Source organism: Haliotis asinina, chromosome 1, assembly GCF_037392515.1.
Source record: "Haliotis asinina isolate JCU_RB_2024 chromosome 1, JCU_Hal_asi_v2, whole genome shotgun sequence".
NCBI classification, from domain to species: Eukaryota; Metazoa; Mollusca; class Gastropoda; order Lepetellida; family Haliotidae; genus Haliotis; species Haliotis asinina.
This window is the reverse complement of record NC_090280.1, coordinates 98,676,742-98,695,352: the sequence shown is the minus strand read 5'-3', so window position 1 is coordinate 98,695,352 and position 18,611 is coordinate 98,676,742. Positions and strand designations below refer to the sequence as shown.

At 38.6% G+C, this 18,611-nt stretch overlaps 1 protein-coding gene across 1 annotated transcript in view; it reads right to left on the bottom strand.

Annotated features, from left to right (window-relative positions):
- Nucleotides 1-6,882, bottom strand: part of LOC137277426 (kinesin-like protein KIF12) — a 35,184-nt gene extending 28,302 nt beyond the window's left edge. The window contains exon 1 of the mRNA XM_067809150.1: nucleotides 6,788-6,882. Coding sequence (XP_067665251.1) covers nucleotides 6,788-6,882 — 95 coding nt within the window. The remainder of the gene's footprint in view (nucleotides 1-6,787) is intronic.
- Nucleotides 6,883-18,611: the final 11,729 nt, after the last annotated feature.

The window sequence follows — 18,611 nt, the reverse complement described above, 5'->3', positions numbered from 1 at the left end:
TAAATACTCTCATAAGTGATACTAAGACCGCACACCATTGCTAAACATCTGCTATGTTTTCTGCTTATTTTCCTAATGTATCATGCATATTTTTTATCCAAACATACGCCGATACGACCCTTATCTGGTGCCCTGAAAACACACTGGGCTGCAATGGTATACAGTGGTCTTTAGTGTACCACCATTTTTACCATCAGTTCAATTTTCGATCCTGTTTTGTTTTTAGTTCAGTTCCTAATATAAACCATGCAAAATTGAAGTGCTAGAGGTAATGCTGAATTGCCCATCACTTGACCCATCAATATCACTTCGATCTAAAATTTGGGTGCATTTCAGAATTAGAAACAGAAATGACTGTAAATGATAAAACAACATACAAAATCTTCGAGAGAGATTCCGCTTATAAAACCCGGAACACATCCATAATGTCACATCACCTGAAATGACATCACTAGTTGTCACAGAAACAGTGAAACTGGGAATCATGGGGTCACTACTGCTGCTCCGTATGGTGACTGCCATTAATGTTTGACTATATTTAGCAACCAAGTAGCTTGGTTCAATGCTCACACTATCAACCACTGTTTTCAACATCTACATCTGTAAACTTATCTGTTGAAATAAAGATACTCTGTTTTCAATGCATAATCTCAGTCACAAACAGCTTTTTAACTGAGCTAAAACTGAATTTAGAACCTAATATGAGAAGGCTGTGGTGACCTGAAACCTATATTTACCAAGTATGAATCACTCACATAAACATTTGATGGTAGAGTTTGGACATGATGACTGATCCCTCCTGTCAACATCTCACAGCCTCAAACAGCTCAAAACACTAACCGTAATCACTTGATCAGACACACACCAACATCTAAGACACATGCCACATTGATTGTGAGAGCCAGGAAGTAGATCATTGATTCTTCTAAACAGAGATTGTTCCTCTGGTCCTAACAAACCCATAACCTTGGCCCAATATGTCTAAAACCAGCTTCATTATACTAAAAGCATATACGGTAAAGTACTCAAAATATAGCCAGTGTTAAAAGTGCTTGAAATTATAAGGACGACATGACTGAAATGGCAATTTTGCCAAATGAAATCAAAATATTGTCTGGCGATTACGTACCTAAATCTGAGGGTGTGGGTTCGAATCCTGGAATGGACTGAACCAAACAAAGTATCAGAATCTGTACTATACTACGAAAGTGCAACCCCAAACATAGCACAATGCTGCATTTGGCCACTTTCTAAATGGCATTGTACATTCACAGAAGTTTCTGGACCAAGGAACTACAGCAACGAAAAGGTAAACTTAATAACAGCACTGTTTAATATTACGTTTAAGTAAAAAGATAGGAAGATTTCCCTTGATAACTTTTACGCTTTGAAATTTTTATTGATCAAATCCCAAGTCAGTTCATTCTGAAAACTCAGATCCAGTGTGAGAATCAGTGCAGATCTAATCTTTTAGTCTGGAGTAAGCATTTCTGACTCATTCTGATGTACTTGTACCTCAGCTTCAGTTTCAGATAATGTCAAGCATATGGCCAATAATCAAACAAGGACTGTGAGCGAGAAACCTGAGATGTACAGATGTCAGAGAGACTGAATTATGTCTTTGATGTTTACAGTTAATTTCTTCTTAAACTGAATAAAAATTTATAGTACTCAGGTATTTCTCGGAATACTGTAACAGCCTGACTATCTAGAAAGCAACTATTCAAAACTCACTGTCTGTCCGCAAAAGAGACTTTCTCAGACTGCCATGCAAACACCAATATTACCATCTCCCATTCAGTGTGATGCATACAAATAAAAATATATCTTCAACTGAATAAATTAGTGTACCAACACTCTGATTAACTGCCTAAATCATGTTTTATCCATGCATACAACAGCAATCGATTTATTGCTATTTATTGAAAATTTTAAGTAACTCTGAGCCAAAAAGCAAAATGGTTCAAAAGAAATCAAACTATACATCATTGACATGGTGACACATTTAAACATGGATTACCACCAAAAACAGCATTTTGAGAGTAATTTACAAGAAGCCTACACATAAATATGTACCTGTGTTTGTTGTTTGTGTAAAAGATATTATCAATAACACTATTTCATATCAAGAATCAAGAGAGAGTTTTCCCAAATTTCAAATTATCAATCATTGTCCACAGCCGTCAATGTAGTTATCACACATATATGAACTCTCCTGCAGTGAATAAAGCAATTAAAAAAAGGAATAAGAAAACATCGTTTGTTAAGTACACATGAACTGCACAGTTGTGCAACACATTCGTCTCTTGTGGTTTCACACATAAGCATACAAATTAGCATTCACGCGAAACCAAATTGCTTCTACATTGATTAATGTTTAACCAAGGATATACAAATACCCAATAGGTTGGACTCAAGGGAGTCAAATGAACTCCCCCAAATATCTAGTATTACCTAGTGTGGATGACGACATGGAAGTAAATATTTGGTGTCCTGACAAGATTCAGCCTGGAGCTCTGATACCTAAAGCTAATCTTTCTGTTCCACTAATGCAGACTATTAAAAAGATGACCTCACCTGTGCTAAATTCACTCAAAAAAGTAATAAAAAGCTAGTTTAATAGTGTCTTCACAAGTTTATTACTATGTAGACCAACTTATTGTCTATGAATGTTATATTTATGCTTGCAATCAAAACAACGTACAAAAACATATTTTACATATAAGTCTGCCAAACTTGGATAATTTCATCAACTGAACAAGTTTTGACTGAATATAATGTCTATATTATGGATTCATGATGCAGGTGTACCCACCATATTGAATCATAGGATAATGATTCTGGTGTACCAGATGCTATACAACAATCATCTGCAAAATGAGGCCCACATAAGCTTGTGTTACACATCCTACAGGTGTCAAATATCACCTACCCGATCCGAGGTGGTTTGTGGTTGTGTAAATCCTTCCAATCCAACACTGAATCAGAGTCCATCCCATTGGACATACGGGACTCCGGAGACGTCAATGACATTCGAGACTCGTGTGTTGACAAGTTGGAGAGTTCACGCATGTCTGTGTCGGACAACATTGTTAGTCGTCGTTAACTCCAAATCATCCTCCCTCTAGATACCCATCATACATTGCACCACTCAATGTCCTCGTTAAGAAAACATGCAGCAGTGACTGCTGGTAGCACGTCAACACCAAATAGCCGGCTAATTGTCGTACCTCTACACTATACTCCACTCAATGGCTTTCAACTGCAAAGATTTATTGGAAAATATGATTGTTCAGGTCAATTTGCAGTAACAAAGCACATCCTTTGTTCTCGTAGCTATTAGAAAAGGAAAACAAAGCTCCACCAATCCTATATCAGAAAGAATCTTCTGGGAGGTTTTCAGCTGTCGTCCAGACTTCAAATTATCTGATTTGAGACCGGTTTGTTGAGATCAAGCCAAGTTAGATATGCATCACAGTGCTAGCTGCTGATCAGCAAAAGGACATGAAAGAAGCTAAGGTGATGTTTTTTTCTAATTTCCCTTTTCATAACCCTTGCCCAGATCAGATCTTAACCTTCTTTGTGTGAACAAGCTGCCATGTTCAGCTTAAGTAGTTAAGTACTTCTCACCCTCCGACCCCAGCTACCCCACCCCAAGCTGCAATTTAAGTGTGTGCTCAATGTGGAAAATAGCTAGGCATCCAGTTACAGGATACATATCTATACCACATACTTTTGGCAGCATTCACATTTCAAGCTGCACTACATCTGTGGAGGTGGGTGCCAGGCAGTAGAGTACACATTGTGGGTACCAAGTTGGATGAAATATACATATAGGCACCATGTAGCTGCCTTCACATTCCAAACACTACTATATCTGTGGTGGTGGGTACCAGGCAGGACTGTACATAATGTGGGTAACCAGGTTGGAGGAAAACTGCATGTGGGCTCCCTGTGGCTGTCTGCAAATTCCACACTGTAATACATCTGAGGAGTTGGGTACATATACATAATGTGGGTACAAGGCTGGGAGAAATATACACAGTAACAACCTGTTTATGCCCTTAAGTTTCACACTGCATTGCATTTTTGGAGGTGGGTACCAGGTGGGGGTGTATATGTGTGAGTACAAGGCTGAAAGATACACATGGACACCCTGTGGATGCCATTGAAGTTCACACTGCACTACATTTTTGGACATGGATTCTAGGTAGGAGTGTACATGTGTGAGTACCAGAATGGAAGACATATATACATGGACACCCTGCGGATGCCATTAAATTTCACACTGCACTACATCCGTGGAGGTGGGTACCAGGTAGGAGTGTACATGTGTGGGTACCAGAATGGAAGACGTACATACATGGACATCCTGTGGATGCCATTAAATTTCACACTGCACTGCACCCGTAGAGGTGGGTACCAGGTAGGAGTGTATATGTGTGGTTACCAGGTTGGAATACATCTGCATTTGGATACCGGCTAGCAATATATCTGTGCATGGATACCAAACATATATATACATTTAGGTGTGCAACTGTTTTCTTACTTTTAGAACTGTATTTGTGTTCCCTAAACCACCAAATTTCCAGTAGACCAATCCTGCCAAGCAATGATGCAAGTAGTATTGCTTTATGTCATGAAGCAAAAGGACTCAAAGATGAGTAAAACTTTCAGCCAGTCTGCAAGAACATAACAAAGATTGTTGTTAACTATCATCTCTGTTCACATTCTGTGACGATGACCGCAGCCTTTAGCTGGAATATTGCCGAGTGTGGTGTTAAAGAAACAACAGCTTTTTGCGACAACTGTCACTGGTGTGATTCAAGCATTGTTACATCTCATGTTTATTTAAACTTGAAAAAAATTACTATTTCCTTTTTCAAATAATAAAACAGCTAGTAAGCACCAATCAAACATGATATCCTGCATTTCAAGTATAACACGTGTATACTATCTGCATATCAACTAGCTGGGCAGTTACTGATTTCTGTTCAACAGCTTTCACAATCATAACATAATCACTTCTCTATTCAATGCCACTCCTTCACATTCCATAACACCTGCATCTCATTTGGGTGTTTAGCATCAAGAGCGATGACAACAGTACTTGCGGCAACAATTCATGGCTATGAATCAATAGAGGATATCAAGAGGCTGGAGATGGAAGGCCATTACATGTAATAGCTAGCAATCTTCAAGATAAACATGTCAGTTCATGACATCACAGGAATACATGTTGAGTCACTAAGTCACTTACTCCAGGATACTTACTCCAGGATACTGTGCCATATAAACAGCATCATAACACTCACTTAGGTTGTGTGACTTTGAAGATGAGAATTCATACCTTAGGCGAAAGTATCTATCAGTAAATATCAACATAGATATCAACAGATAGTAGTGTCAACATGTGTCATGATCAGTATCAAAAGGTATCGTGACCTGGTATCAATATCTATCAGAATCAGTATCAATTTCTGTTATGAATGGTATCAATATCTGTTATGATCAGTATTAACAAGTGTCACTATCAGAATCAATGTTATGATCAGTACCAACACCTAATTTATTATAAGTATCAACAGGTGTCATGATCAGTACCAAAATATGTGTCATAATCAGTGTCAATATGTCATGAGTGAGTCTATTTTTAACATCACTTTTTGTAAGATTGCAGCATTATATCATGGGAGGGGGGGGAGGATACCAGAAATGGGCTTCACACATTGTACCCATATGGGGATTCAAAAGCAAGTTTTCGTTTTCAGTGTGATGAGCACATGCTTTAACCAATAAGCTACCCCATCACTCCTCAAGTCATGTCATGGACAGGATCAACAAGTGGCATGATCAGCATCAATATGTGTTACGATTAGTATCTAAAAGTGTCATGATCTGTATCAGTACGTATTACACCTGGTATAAATAGATATCAATATGTATCAGTAGGTGGGTAAGTAATATCCATATCATTATCAATATATAATTATCAATATCAGTACTACATGCATGTCAACTGATACACCAGATGTGTAGATCAATGATCAATATTTCAATCACATAATTGCCTGGTCTAGATCTGATTATCTACCTTCATCTCCGCAATTGAGCTGTGATATTACTGAGTGCAACATTCAACAGCAAACTCCAGCAATAAATATCCACATCAGTATTATATGAAACAATACCATCAGTATCAGTAGATCAGTATCAATTAAGATATCCAAAAGAGTATCAGTGGGTGTCAATATTAGTGGTGTTCAAATTAACTGAAATAATAAAAAAATGGTCACAGTGACTAAACGCCCAAGCAATCGATCACATTTTCTCATAATCTAACACAAATGATTTTGGAACTACTGTTTTAGTGTTTGAAGCACTTGATGATGGAACATATCTTCACAGTTGTCAGGGCCTGAAAACTTGTTTATATCTTAGAACTTCACTAACTGAAAAGTCATGACTGAATATTCCTTGAAGACTCAAGGAGTTTATGTTCATGATATATTAATCATCACTTTCAAGTATCAAGTTGCATCATGTTATACATATCTGCAATTACATCCTGAATAGGAAAATATAAAAAATGATGTGTACCAACATTTAATCACGACATTTTTCAAATTGTTAGTATTTGACCCTTTGTTTCAGAATTTCAGGATTCATCAATGTACAAGTACAATGTACTTTTCTTGCACTGGGGTTGACAATTATATGTTACAGGAGGGTTTGGGTGTGTTACGATTTGAACTCCACATTCTGTGATCCTATAGTGGTAACTCACCCAAACTTGGTCAGATATTCCTCCCAGTCAATATCAGAATCGGAGTCAGAATCTACAACCTTTTTCTTCTTGGTCTTCTTCTTCTTATCCTTCATGTTAGCCAGCTTAAAAGTTTTTCTCTAAATTACAAACTCAAAATGAAACGTTTTCTCTTCCGAGTGTTAAATGTTGCATCCATCCCCATGTGTGAGAGTCTATCTCGATATAGTCAGATATAGCTGGAATCAATAACCTGTAAGTCAGACAGAAGTCAGACTGAAGTCATCTTCCTTGTGGATCCTCACATGATATAGCCAGTATTTACCAAAAGGAAACCCACCTACGTTGTATCACAGCTTATTCACATATCATGTCTAAGACTGAGATAATTTAGGTCACTTAAAGGTCACTCCTGGCTGAGTTCTATTCCTTGTCACCCCACAAGACCCTAGCTGTCACAAGTCACTCCAGAAAGCACAAGTTCTGTTACAGGTGGATCCACGAGACCCAGCTTCCACTGTTCACTCGACAAGATTGGTAGTTTCTCCTAAACACTAGGCTACTGTCACTAGACATCACTCCTCCAACATATGGTTATACTGTTCGAGCCATTGTATGTCCTGAGCACACTGGACCTTCATGGACACTATCCAGCAGGTATGTGATACGAAGATATACACCACCTCCAGCACAGTGTAGCCGCGCCGTGGTCTGCAGCTGGACTCACAGTTTATCTTGGTTTACAGCCATGTATAAAACCAGATAAGTAGGAGGAACAAACTTCAATAGGGAATCATAAAGTCTTAAGCCTTGTGCTATGAAGTAATGCCAGGGTTTATCATATTCTAATACCTGCACATTAAACCAGAGTCAGTGTCAACCACAGGCATTTAAACCTTAAGATTCAATTGAACAAACAGGTTTCTTGACAGTTAAGGTATATAAAAACTCTTCGAAGCAAAGCGGCATGAAGGTGACATTATCCATGGAAATGGTTATTGTTAGTGAGTGAACTTGGTTTGAAGCCATTTTTAGCAATATTCCAGAAATATCAAGTTTTGGAACATATACATTTTCACCAATGTTTATCAGATGATGATATTGGGAGGAGATGAATCTATTCACTAATCCAGCTATACTCCTGTATGACCAATGGTTCAAAAGTAAGAACAAAATGATTCTGTGATGTTCAACAGGAACTCTACATCCGATTAGCACAACATTCTGTATCATCAACAGAACAATCGGCTTTTAACATTGTGTTGCTGTATCTACATATCATCCACATGACTCAAAGAAAACACACTGCCATATCATTTCCAAATGGTTCTAAAACCATCAACGGTACTCCAGACAGGTACAGTGGAATGATGCTTATTAAGGACAACATCCATTGACCAGGAACAAAACTGATGGCTGGAACTTTAAACTGTCACCACATCCTTGGCTTGTTGCTCCTGCATGAAGTTCACCATGACGATTCCTCATGGAAGAATTAATCCTAGAATTTTCATCAGGGCTATATAACGTACAACTGTAATACTAAAATGTTTCCCTTGTAAGAGGTGGAAGGGTAGAATTAGCCTAAATAAATAGCTAAGATAAGCAGCCCATACTTGATACATTACTGGGTCAGCAGAGTCTGATAAGACCAGAATAAATGACAACCATGTTAGACCTCCACTAAAATACTGTACCTATTAGGTGCAGTAAATATCCTATCTACACTTCTGATACAGGATATGAAACTGGCGATATTTATTTTGTTGACATGTTTTGTAGTGCCAACTCTGTCATTTTGTATAATTATTGACAGATGAGAAAGGTGTGCCAAACTAAATGTCCCGTACACCACCTCAGTGGGTCAATGTCAACTTCGACAGATTGTACATTTAGCGATAGAGGAGAAAGGGCTGCCAAGCTGGCCAGTGTCTTAACAACATCCAGTACATCACCTCAGTATGTCAGAGTCAGCTGTCAGATAGCAAAGACAGAGTACACAGAAAAGTACAGAGTTGTGTCAAACGTGCAAGTGTAAACAGTGTCCTATGTGTAACTTCTATGTAACAGAACTGTGTGTAACAGAACCTAATCAAACTTAATCTTAACTTACTTATCTGGATACAATGGCCCATTAAGGAATAATAAATGGCAAATCTAAACAAAGAAAAGAATAAAAATTCAGAGAAGCATCTATGACAAAATTGACTCATTCTGTAGCGATGATAACTATGGTCACATGATGTTAACAAAGGCAGTCATTTCCAAGATTCTGACATACTCTTCACGATTCATCATAAAGAATCAATAAATGAGCACAAAGTCATTATATTTCATGACACGTACCTCTGCCAATGGCAATAACATCTCTGACCCTGCTGATCCTTGACCGAATCCGATGCTCAACTTTACATTGAGGTAATTTTTGAGAACTGGTTCCAGTACATCAAGAATTTGGACTCGAGGATCTCTCCAGCATATTCTGCGCCCCATAATCTCCCACAGCTTCCACATAATGGATACCTGGACTCCTGGTGGGCCGAGGCAGAGTTATGTTGTCAAAACTCATAAGTGCTGTGGTATTTTTTCCATGTGTGTACAGTAAGAAACATTGCTAAACATATTTGAGTCAATCTTATTCACATCAGATTTCAGGCTATAAACAGAACTGTCTTACTCCAACTTGGACAAACTATGATATGACTAACAAAAACCCTGACTGACATTCTTGGCTGAGCTTCTGAAAATGTTTCATGAAGTTCTTCTGACTGTCACTTTGTTCAAAGACCATCAGTCAACATTCTGATTAATTTGATAAAAGGTAGGCTTGTGATGTGGCTAACTGCATGGTATCAAATCCAAATAATGTTGATCGGTACTCATGACATCAGTCCCTGGATTATCTAATTCAAAGACTTGCATTTAAGTCTTTAAAGAGATGCAATACTGCTGAGTAGGTTATTGGCTGGAAAAAAGGTTCTCTAAACTGACCCATGACAGAATCATCCTCAGATTTCTCACTACTGAAGCTCTGTAAGGGTGAGGTTTGTGTTGCTTGAAGCGCTATTCTGCCCATTTAGGGTTAGGTGTTGTGTTAGGCACTGGGGTTAGGGTTAGGGCTAAGGTTAAGTTAAGGGTCAGAATAGCAAGAATGGAAGTGCATGAAACACCCATGAAGAAACCAGAGCTTCACTGTAACAAGTAAAGAACTGTGCTAACATACTGCACAGTAAATAACTCCATGTGATCCTCCAACACAGAATCTGTTCCTTGTTCTTCACATGACACTTAAAGGCAGGAACTGTCTACAATTTCCACATTTCTTACCACAAATCACCTATTAATCTAACATCATATGATCATATTTACACACAATAACCATTTATACATTGCATGAGTGAGGTTAGTTTTACGCTTATTTTAGCAATATTCAGGGGCACACCAGAAATGGGGTTCATGTAAGGGTATCCATGACGTGAATCGAACATGAGTGTTTGGCAGGACGAGCAAACACTTTAACTACCAGGCTACCCCACCGTCTCTTATTTACTGGGGATTACATGTAAGAGTACTTGTTCCCAGAAACGTACCAGGTATTCTTATGACTGGGTAAACTGCAAGGAATCAAATCTCAATCATGTTAACTGATGCTCACAATGCCACTGACTGGATTGTCTAGTTTGAAGTTTTCTGCCATAGAGATGGAACATTTCTGGGTGGGGCATTTACAACAGTGAAGAGAGCAAGGGAAAGTGTAGGAAGTGGTAGTAAAATCTCCACTTTCTCTATCAGTTTATAAGTGCTGAGTTCTCTACCACATTGCCTCCTCTTGCAGACAGGTGAGATTTTACCTACACATCCAGCATCAAGCAGTGCAGATTCATGGTAGATGCAGCACATTAACTCTTGCTCCTCACTGCTCTTGTACAAGCATTCCATGCAGCAGTGCAACAAACAATATAATGGCTGCTTGTGTGTGAGATTGGGGTATCATGTGAAACTGGAATCTATGTCCACAAAATGTTCATCTTAATAACAGTATTAAACTATGTTGGAATAATCTTTGTATCTGCATAAAATAACATGCCATTTCTTGCATCATTCTTAGATAATTGTTGGGCAACCAATTTACCCACAATATAATTAATCAACGAACAATACAAGCAACGTAAGTCATATTTGGGATAACACTTTCTTAGCAAAGTACAAATTCTAGTACTTTTTGGGGTTGAGTCCCATCCGGGATTTGAACCCGAACCCTCAGAGTTAGGCACCTAATTGCCAGCACACAAAGTGGAAGGCTGAGCGGGCTAGGTGGCTGACTTTGTGTGCTGGCGATCAGGTGCCTAACTCTGAGGGTGCGGGTTCGAATCCCAGATGGGATTCAACCAAAAAAAATACTAGAATTTGTACTTTGCTAAGAAAGTGTTATCCTAAATATGACATATGTTGCATTTGACCACTTTCTAAATGGCATCGTGTAATCATAACAATACAAGCAAGCAATCAACAGAACATCACGGCTGCCCCAAACTAAAACCAGTCTATTCACAATACATCCAGTTACCCACAATGCAACCAGTCTCCCACATTGCAACCAGTCTCCCACATTGCAACCAGTCTCCCACAATGCAACCAGTCTACCATAATACAAAGAGTCTCACACAATACAACCAGTCCATCAACAATACAACCAGTCTATCAGCAATACAGTCTATCAACAATACAACCAGTCTCCCACAATACATCGAATCCACCCACTGTCAGCTGACAATCCAAGATACAAGTTTTCCCATAACGTATCCAGTCTACCACCAGACAGATGGTCTAGCCACAATACAACTAGTCTACACATAACACAACCAGTATACTCACACTACAGCCTGTCTACCATAATCCAGCTCTCTACCTACAATACAAACGGTCCATCCACAATAAAAATACTCCCATTCTACCTACAATATAACTCATTCACACACAACACAACCAATTTCCCCTAACAATGGCATCCTGTTCACACTAATCAGAGTGGAAAGGTGTCCCTTTCTGTCTCTGAATCCTGATTAAAGCTATGTCAACATATTTACCGACCAGTTGGTTTAATACAGAGTCTACTGTTTGTCTTGCTCTCTGCAGCTATAGAATTATTCCACTCCCATCAGTATGCTATGGACTTTGCTGTCCAGGTTTCATCCAATAAAGAGCCATTATGTCCAAGACTGACCATCAAGTCAATGTTCCACATCATAGGTATGCTCATTGCAAATTTACCTACAGTATTAATTTTCCAACAAACATCTCATTTAAAAAGCTCAGTGTTCAGTACATGACAATATGATGTGAAAATCACCGATGAAATTTACTTTCTACAGTAACTTGGTGCAGTATTTCTACCCATTTCTCAACCTAGCGTTCAACAATGAAAATTTGGAGCTGCATGGTGAGTGAGTAAGTGAGTGACTGAGTGAGTGGGTGAGTGAGTATTTTGGTGAGTGAGTGGGTGCAAGGTTCCCCTTGATTCAGAAAACCTGCATATATGCCATAGTGTAAAGTGAAATTACGTATAAAAAATAAAAACCATGTTGCTTCTGATGCAATCAAATCATTAATCAAAACCACACAATTCAATGCCATAGTTAATAAATGTAACTAAATTGATTTTTGAATTTCAAACTCATTCGAAAGTACACACAAGAATTCTTTAGGATTCAGACTTAGAAGTATATACCTGAAAAACTAGAAATTATTAGTTGAAAATCTATCATCTTTGTAAACTGTTTGAACCCCAAATTTGGATTTAGACTCCCCACAAAAACTTTGGACAGTAAACCACCAAATATGAATGTCTAGAGGGAACCCAGATGGTTGGGTTTGGGGAAGTCTGGATGTGAAATCAAAGCATGTCAGCTATGTACATGTCTAAAACATTTGCCACTTTTGTGAAACCCAAAAGCAAAGGCACGGTACTGGCAAACCTAGAAACCAGGATCCTGTCACATCTAAGGGACACCACTCTGCAATGTAAATTGTGATGGCTCAGGTCTATCAACTATGTGTGCCAGTCAGGAAATCTCTTCCAAGCACACTGACATCTCTCTATTTCTTGCACACTAAGCCAGACATCTATACCATCAGGATCAGTTGATCAAAAGTACAGATCAGTTGCATATATGCATAAATTATGCAAATATTTATGTGAAAACTCAATTTGTATTAAGTATATTGTGTGCAAGTATGCTTGAAGTTTAAAAATTATAAATACTTAATAAATTTGATTTTACATGCATACATACAAATATAGATCAAATAACTAACGTTAATATATTGAGTTTCTATTTCAGCACATGAATTTGACAACTTGCAGTCTTTCATACCATTTCTCATACTACAGATCAAATATAAATAACAAACATGAAAACAAAGTTTTAAGGTTTATTATATTTTTACCATTAAAGGAAAATGGCAAAATACCCAGCTGAGTTTCATTGAGGTGGGTAAAATTTGTTCAGTTACTCAAAGGAAAATTTGGATACCCATTTTAGATGAACACAATCAAGCACATAACTCACTGACCCAAAAGCTTATCTGTAGCTCTGGTTGATTGTGGCTATTAAACAATCATGAAATCAGAAGATCCTTATCATGATCCTTGATATATAAAAACCTTAGTGATAACAGATTCTCATCAATTTCTTTTTCATAATGAACAACAATTACAACCTTCATCTCATCCTGGCACAGCCAAATTCTGAAAGCAAATCAACCCCAATGAGCATTTGGGTTTGAATCTAGAACAGGACTCAACCAGATAATTTACTGGAATCTGTACTTACTGGGAACCCAGAGATTACAAAGGTTACATGTGACCACTTTCTATTAAATGGCACTGTGTGTCCATATCAACAGCCACAGACCAATAAATGTAACAGAATCCATAAACTCACTAACCCTAGGAGGGATGATGGAGTAGCCTAGTGGTCAAAGCGTTTGCTCATAAGGTCAGAGGCCAGTGCAGTGTTTGAAGCCCATTTCTGGTGTCTCCTGATGTGATATTGTAAAAGTGGCATTAAACTTTACCTCACCCTTGATTTTCATGCAGAATTTCAAACACTGTATAGACTGATAAAAATCAACTCAATGATTCGTTGCAATCAGATCACTTCTTCCCTCAATATGACTGTCAGAGTGTATCGTTATGTCGAAAACCCATGACACAACGATTGCTTTACTGATAAAAGTCTGGGTAGGCCCTGCAAAGTCTCCTAGCTACAATGGTGAACTGTCTGGCTCTCAGTCCATATCTCCCAGTAATGTCCTTGCCATCAGACTGGTCGCTACCCTCACACGCCTGCGTAGGCAGGATCCTGACTGTGTTGGTAAAGATTCCCTGATCCCGGTGTGAGCCAATGATCCCCTACTTCAGCAAGACACTACACCGCTCGGAGACCATCTGGTCACAACCTTATCTCCTTGTTTTCATACTATCTACTCTAAGATAAAGATGAGAACCCCTTTTTTGTGTCGTAACTGCTAGGTTTTGAAACTTTGTAAATTGACTAATGCAGATATATCTCCTTCAGCTAACACAAACAGTGAGGTAAAGATCTGATTAGGACCGACACATGCCAATGTTGCAGTACAGTACTGGAGCATGGTGTTGTCTCTATGGAGGTAGTCGTGGCTCCCTTGCACATACAACACAGACACTCACATCACACCTTCTATTGCTTCATAGATATATTCTTAGTCTCAGAAAATGCATATTTTCTTAAAAACAAACAACTCTATGTAATGTCTTTGACTGTCATTCTTCAACACCATTTCACCTGTAAAGACCCTCAATGAAATGCATTTCAGAGCCTGTAAAAACTAGACTTACTTACAGTGAGGGTTGGGCAGAAGGGGAAATAAAACAGTTAAAGGACTGCAATAAAGGCTAGTATTCTACTGTCCACTTACTGGTGACTAAACACTGGCTGTCATAAACTATGCAACTTAAGAGTAATCGTCATGTCATTTTAACTCCACAAATACACAACAAAGATCAGGGTTAGAATTGGTCTTAAGCAAGCTCTGCAATTTGCACGAGGCAACTAATGGGATTAGTTGGTCAGACATGCTAACTTGGTTGATATTTCATCATATCCCACTTGTTCAACTGATGCTCATGATGCTACTATCACTTGATTGTTTGGTATTTAATACAGATCACATCCACATAGCTGGAATATTGCTGAGTGAAGCATTAAAGAACAAACAATTAAAAAATAAATAAATACAAAATCTCCATATAAAAAGTCTTATTCTGTCTGCCTCACAGTTCCAAAATTCATAACCTTGTCATCAATCAACACAGGTCCTACCATAATCCAGAGATATATCTGGGATCCTGTATTTATCACTGGCTCTCTAAGGTTTGCATATTAATCCTGGCTGCTGTTTTAAGTTCAGAGATCCCATATTAAAAAAGTGATGCCATCTATATCTTCCATGTTAATCGTGTAATGCCATTTAGAGATAAACTATTAATCATGGGTTATTATCCAGATATCCAATATTAATTTTGTCTTGTTGTCAAGATATACCAGATTTATCATGTGAAGGTCTTTGGAGATTAAACGGCAATCCTACATTACCATCAAGGGGTCAGATGTGAAACCTCTGCTGCTATTTATAGAGAACGATTCTCCTGCTATCTTTAGATCACACATGAACTCCATGCTGCTATGTAGAGATCACATATGAACCTCATGCTGCTATGAAGAGATCACATATGAACCTCATGCTGCTATGTAGATCACATATGAACCTAATGCTGTTATGTAGAGATCACATATGAACCACATGCTGCTAAGTAGAGATCACATATGAACCTAGTGCTGCTTTGCAGAGATCGCATATGAACCTCATGCTGCTATGTAGATATCACATATGAACCACATGCTGCCATGTAGAGATCGCATATGAACCTAATGCTGCTAAGTAGAGATCGCATATGAACCTAGTGCTGCTTTGCAGAGATCGCATATGAACCTCATGCTGCTATGTAGATATCACTTATGAACCACATGCTGCTATATAGAGATCGCATATGAACCTAATGCTGCTATGTAGAGATCGCATATGAACCTCATGCTGCTATGTAGAGATCGCATATGAACCTAATGCTGCTATGTAGAGATCGCATATGAACCTAATGCTGCTACGTAGAGATTACATATGAACCTAGTGCTGCTTTGTAGAGATCGCATATGAACCTCATGCTGCTATGTAGATATCACATATGAACCACATGCTGCTATGTAGAGATCGCATATGAACCTAATGCTGCTAAGTAGAGATCGCATATGAACCTAGTGCTGCTTTGTAGAGATCGCATATGAACCTCATGCTGCTATGTAGATATCACTTATGAACCACATGCTGCCATGTAGAGATCGCATATGAACCTAGTGCTGCTTTGTAGAGATCGCATATGAACCTCATGCTGCTATGTAGACATCACTTATGAACCACATGCTGCTATATAGAGATCGCATATGAACCTAATGCTGCTATGTAGAGATCGCATATGAACCTCATGCTGCTACGTAGAGATCGCATATGAACCTCATGCTGCTATGTAGAGATCACATATGAACCTCATGCTGCTATGTAGATATCAATAGACTAGAGATCCCATAACTATGATGCACTCATACCTAAATATCCATTACATAAGTCATTTACTTCAATCTAGAGATCAAACTTAATTGTCAAGAGATCACATTTCAATGCTGTGCTATCTACAGATACTATACTCATCATGTCCTGCTCTCTAGACATTAAAAATCGATCATGTGCTGCTCTCTAGACATTAAAAATCGATCATGTCCTGCTCTCTAGACATTATAAATCGATCATGTGCTGCTCTCTAGACATTAAAAATCGATCATGTCCTGCTCTCTAGACATTAAAAATCGATCATGTCCTGCTATCAAAAGATCAAAATTTAATCTTGCACATTTTGTCACTACATAAAAATTCTGTGCTGGTCACAAGTCACAAATAAATCTCGTTATGCTATCCAGAGATCACATAGTAATCTTGAGATCATAAATTATTCCTCTGCTGCTAGCTAGACACAATGAGTCACGTGCTGCTACCCAAAAATTCCCAAATTTAATCATGCCTTACATCAGCTATCACATTATCACAACAGCTTTTGCCATCATCCTGTGTTGCTGAAATGGCTCCTACTAAGTCCAACTTTTTTCATGCTTCTGCAAAGGAAGGTTTTCTCATCAAAGTCACTTATCACAATTAGAGTTCAAAGGCAACCACTCAACAAAAACACAGAGCGTGACCACATAATCCATGAACCCACCCCTTACAACAAATATAGGCTGCTGGGATTTGTATTTTTATCCTGACTGCCACCAGGTATGTGACAGATGAATATCTGACATATATCACCTGGCAAGCATGTTACTAAGTATGGTCAGTATATTTAGCCTCCACATTAGTTATTCCAGTATGGATCAAGTACTGTTAATCTTTGCTGTATTGCCAACACTATATGCCTACAGTGTTATTACAAGAGACCAGTATTACCTCCCTTGATCTCCTCTTCACACAGGGAGGAGGATTAACCCCACCACTGGTGCTTAAATATTTCTGTTTATTTACACAAAAGCCTTATCAGATTACCATATACCTGAGGTACACTAATCTCTGAAAACATTATATCAACATGCAAACATGTCGTCCCTTGGAATGGTATGAAGCTGAAGTTGAATACTTCAAGTCAGAAACAGATCAAAAGAGGTCTAAGTACCTGGTCCTGAAGAGAGGGGAAATGCCATGCCCAGTTAGTGAAAAGAGAACTGGAGGTGGTGACATCACTCCAACACGTAGTCTGACCCCAGGAGGCACATTAATCCCACCTACGCTGCTAATGCGTGTGTTTATGTTTACATACTGGCCTAATCGGACTACCAACAGCCCATGTACACTAATCTATGAAAATATTTCAACAATAAATAGTATTGTTGTCCTTTGGAACAGTATGGTATTTTGCCATGTGAGATGGGAGGTCATCACAGGTTCATCACTGACCTGGGCAACACTGTAGTCTGTGGAATCAGGCACTTCCTATTCAGACATGAATGGAAGAGGTTCTTGGTAGCCGGACCCAAAGAACAAAAGAAACCTGGTGCCTCATTGATTACAAGACAGGTAAAGATGAAGAAGACAGACCAAAACACAACTTTGGTGACACATGGGTCCTAAGCCATGTTAATGTGTCAGTGATACTGTTGTAAGTTTATGTTAAAGTCTGAGCATTATGAACATCACAGCACTAAACAGATTTGTGTCATGACAACCAAGTAAGCTGTACCAGAATGACAAACTGATATACTGAATAAGCAAGGCATGTTCTCACACGTACCCTACTTTGGCATCATATCCTGTCTAAGTAAACTTATCCCCAGTACTTTTCACTACACTCCACTACTGAGTCTAACAAAACCTTATGGGAGGTCGCGTCAGGTAACCTTTGAGATTGACCAATCAGAGCACAGCTTACCAAATCGCAAAAGTGCACATTCACACATGCCTCTTGAACTTTTTATCTCAAAAAGGTTCTTACCCGAATGATTCCGAATGCTATTTAGCATACGCTCGCTTCCAGGTGATGCACACGGCATACTTACAATCATGACATTGGTGAGTAAACAGTCGCTGAAACAGTGTTTTGGGCAATATTAAAGGATGTTATCTTGCGGAAATATTAGCTAATGGTAACCATGTCAACAGAAACCCCAAAGTGTATATACTGCAGGTCAATTAACAGTGTTATATG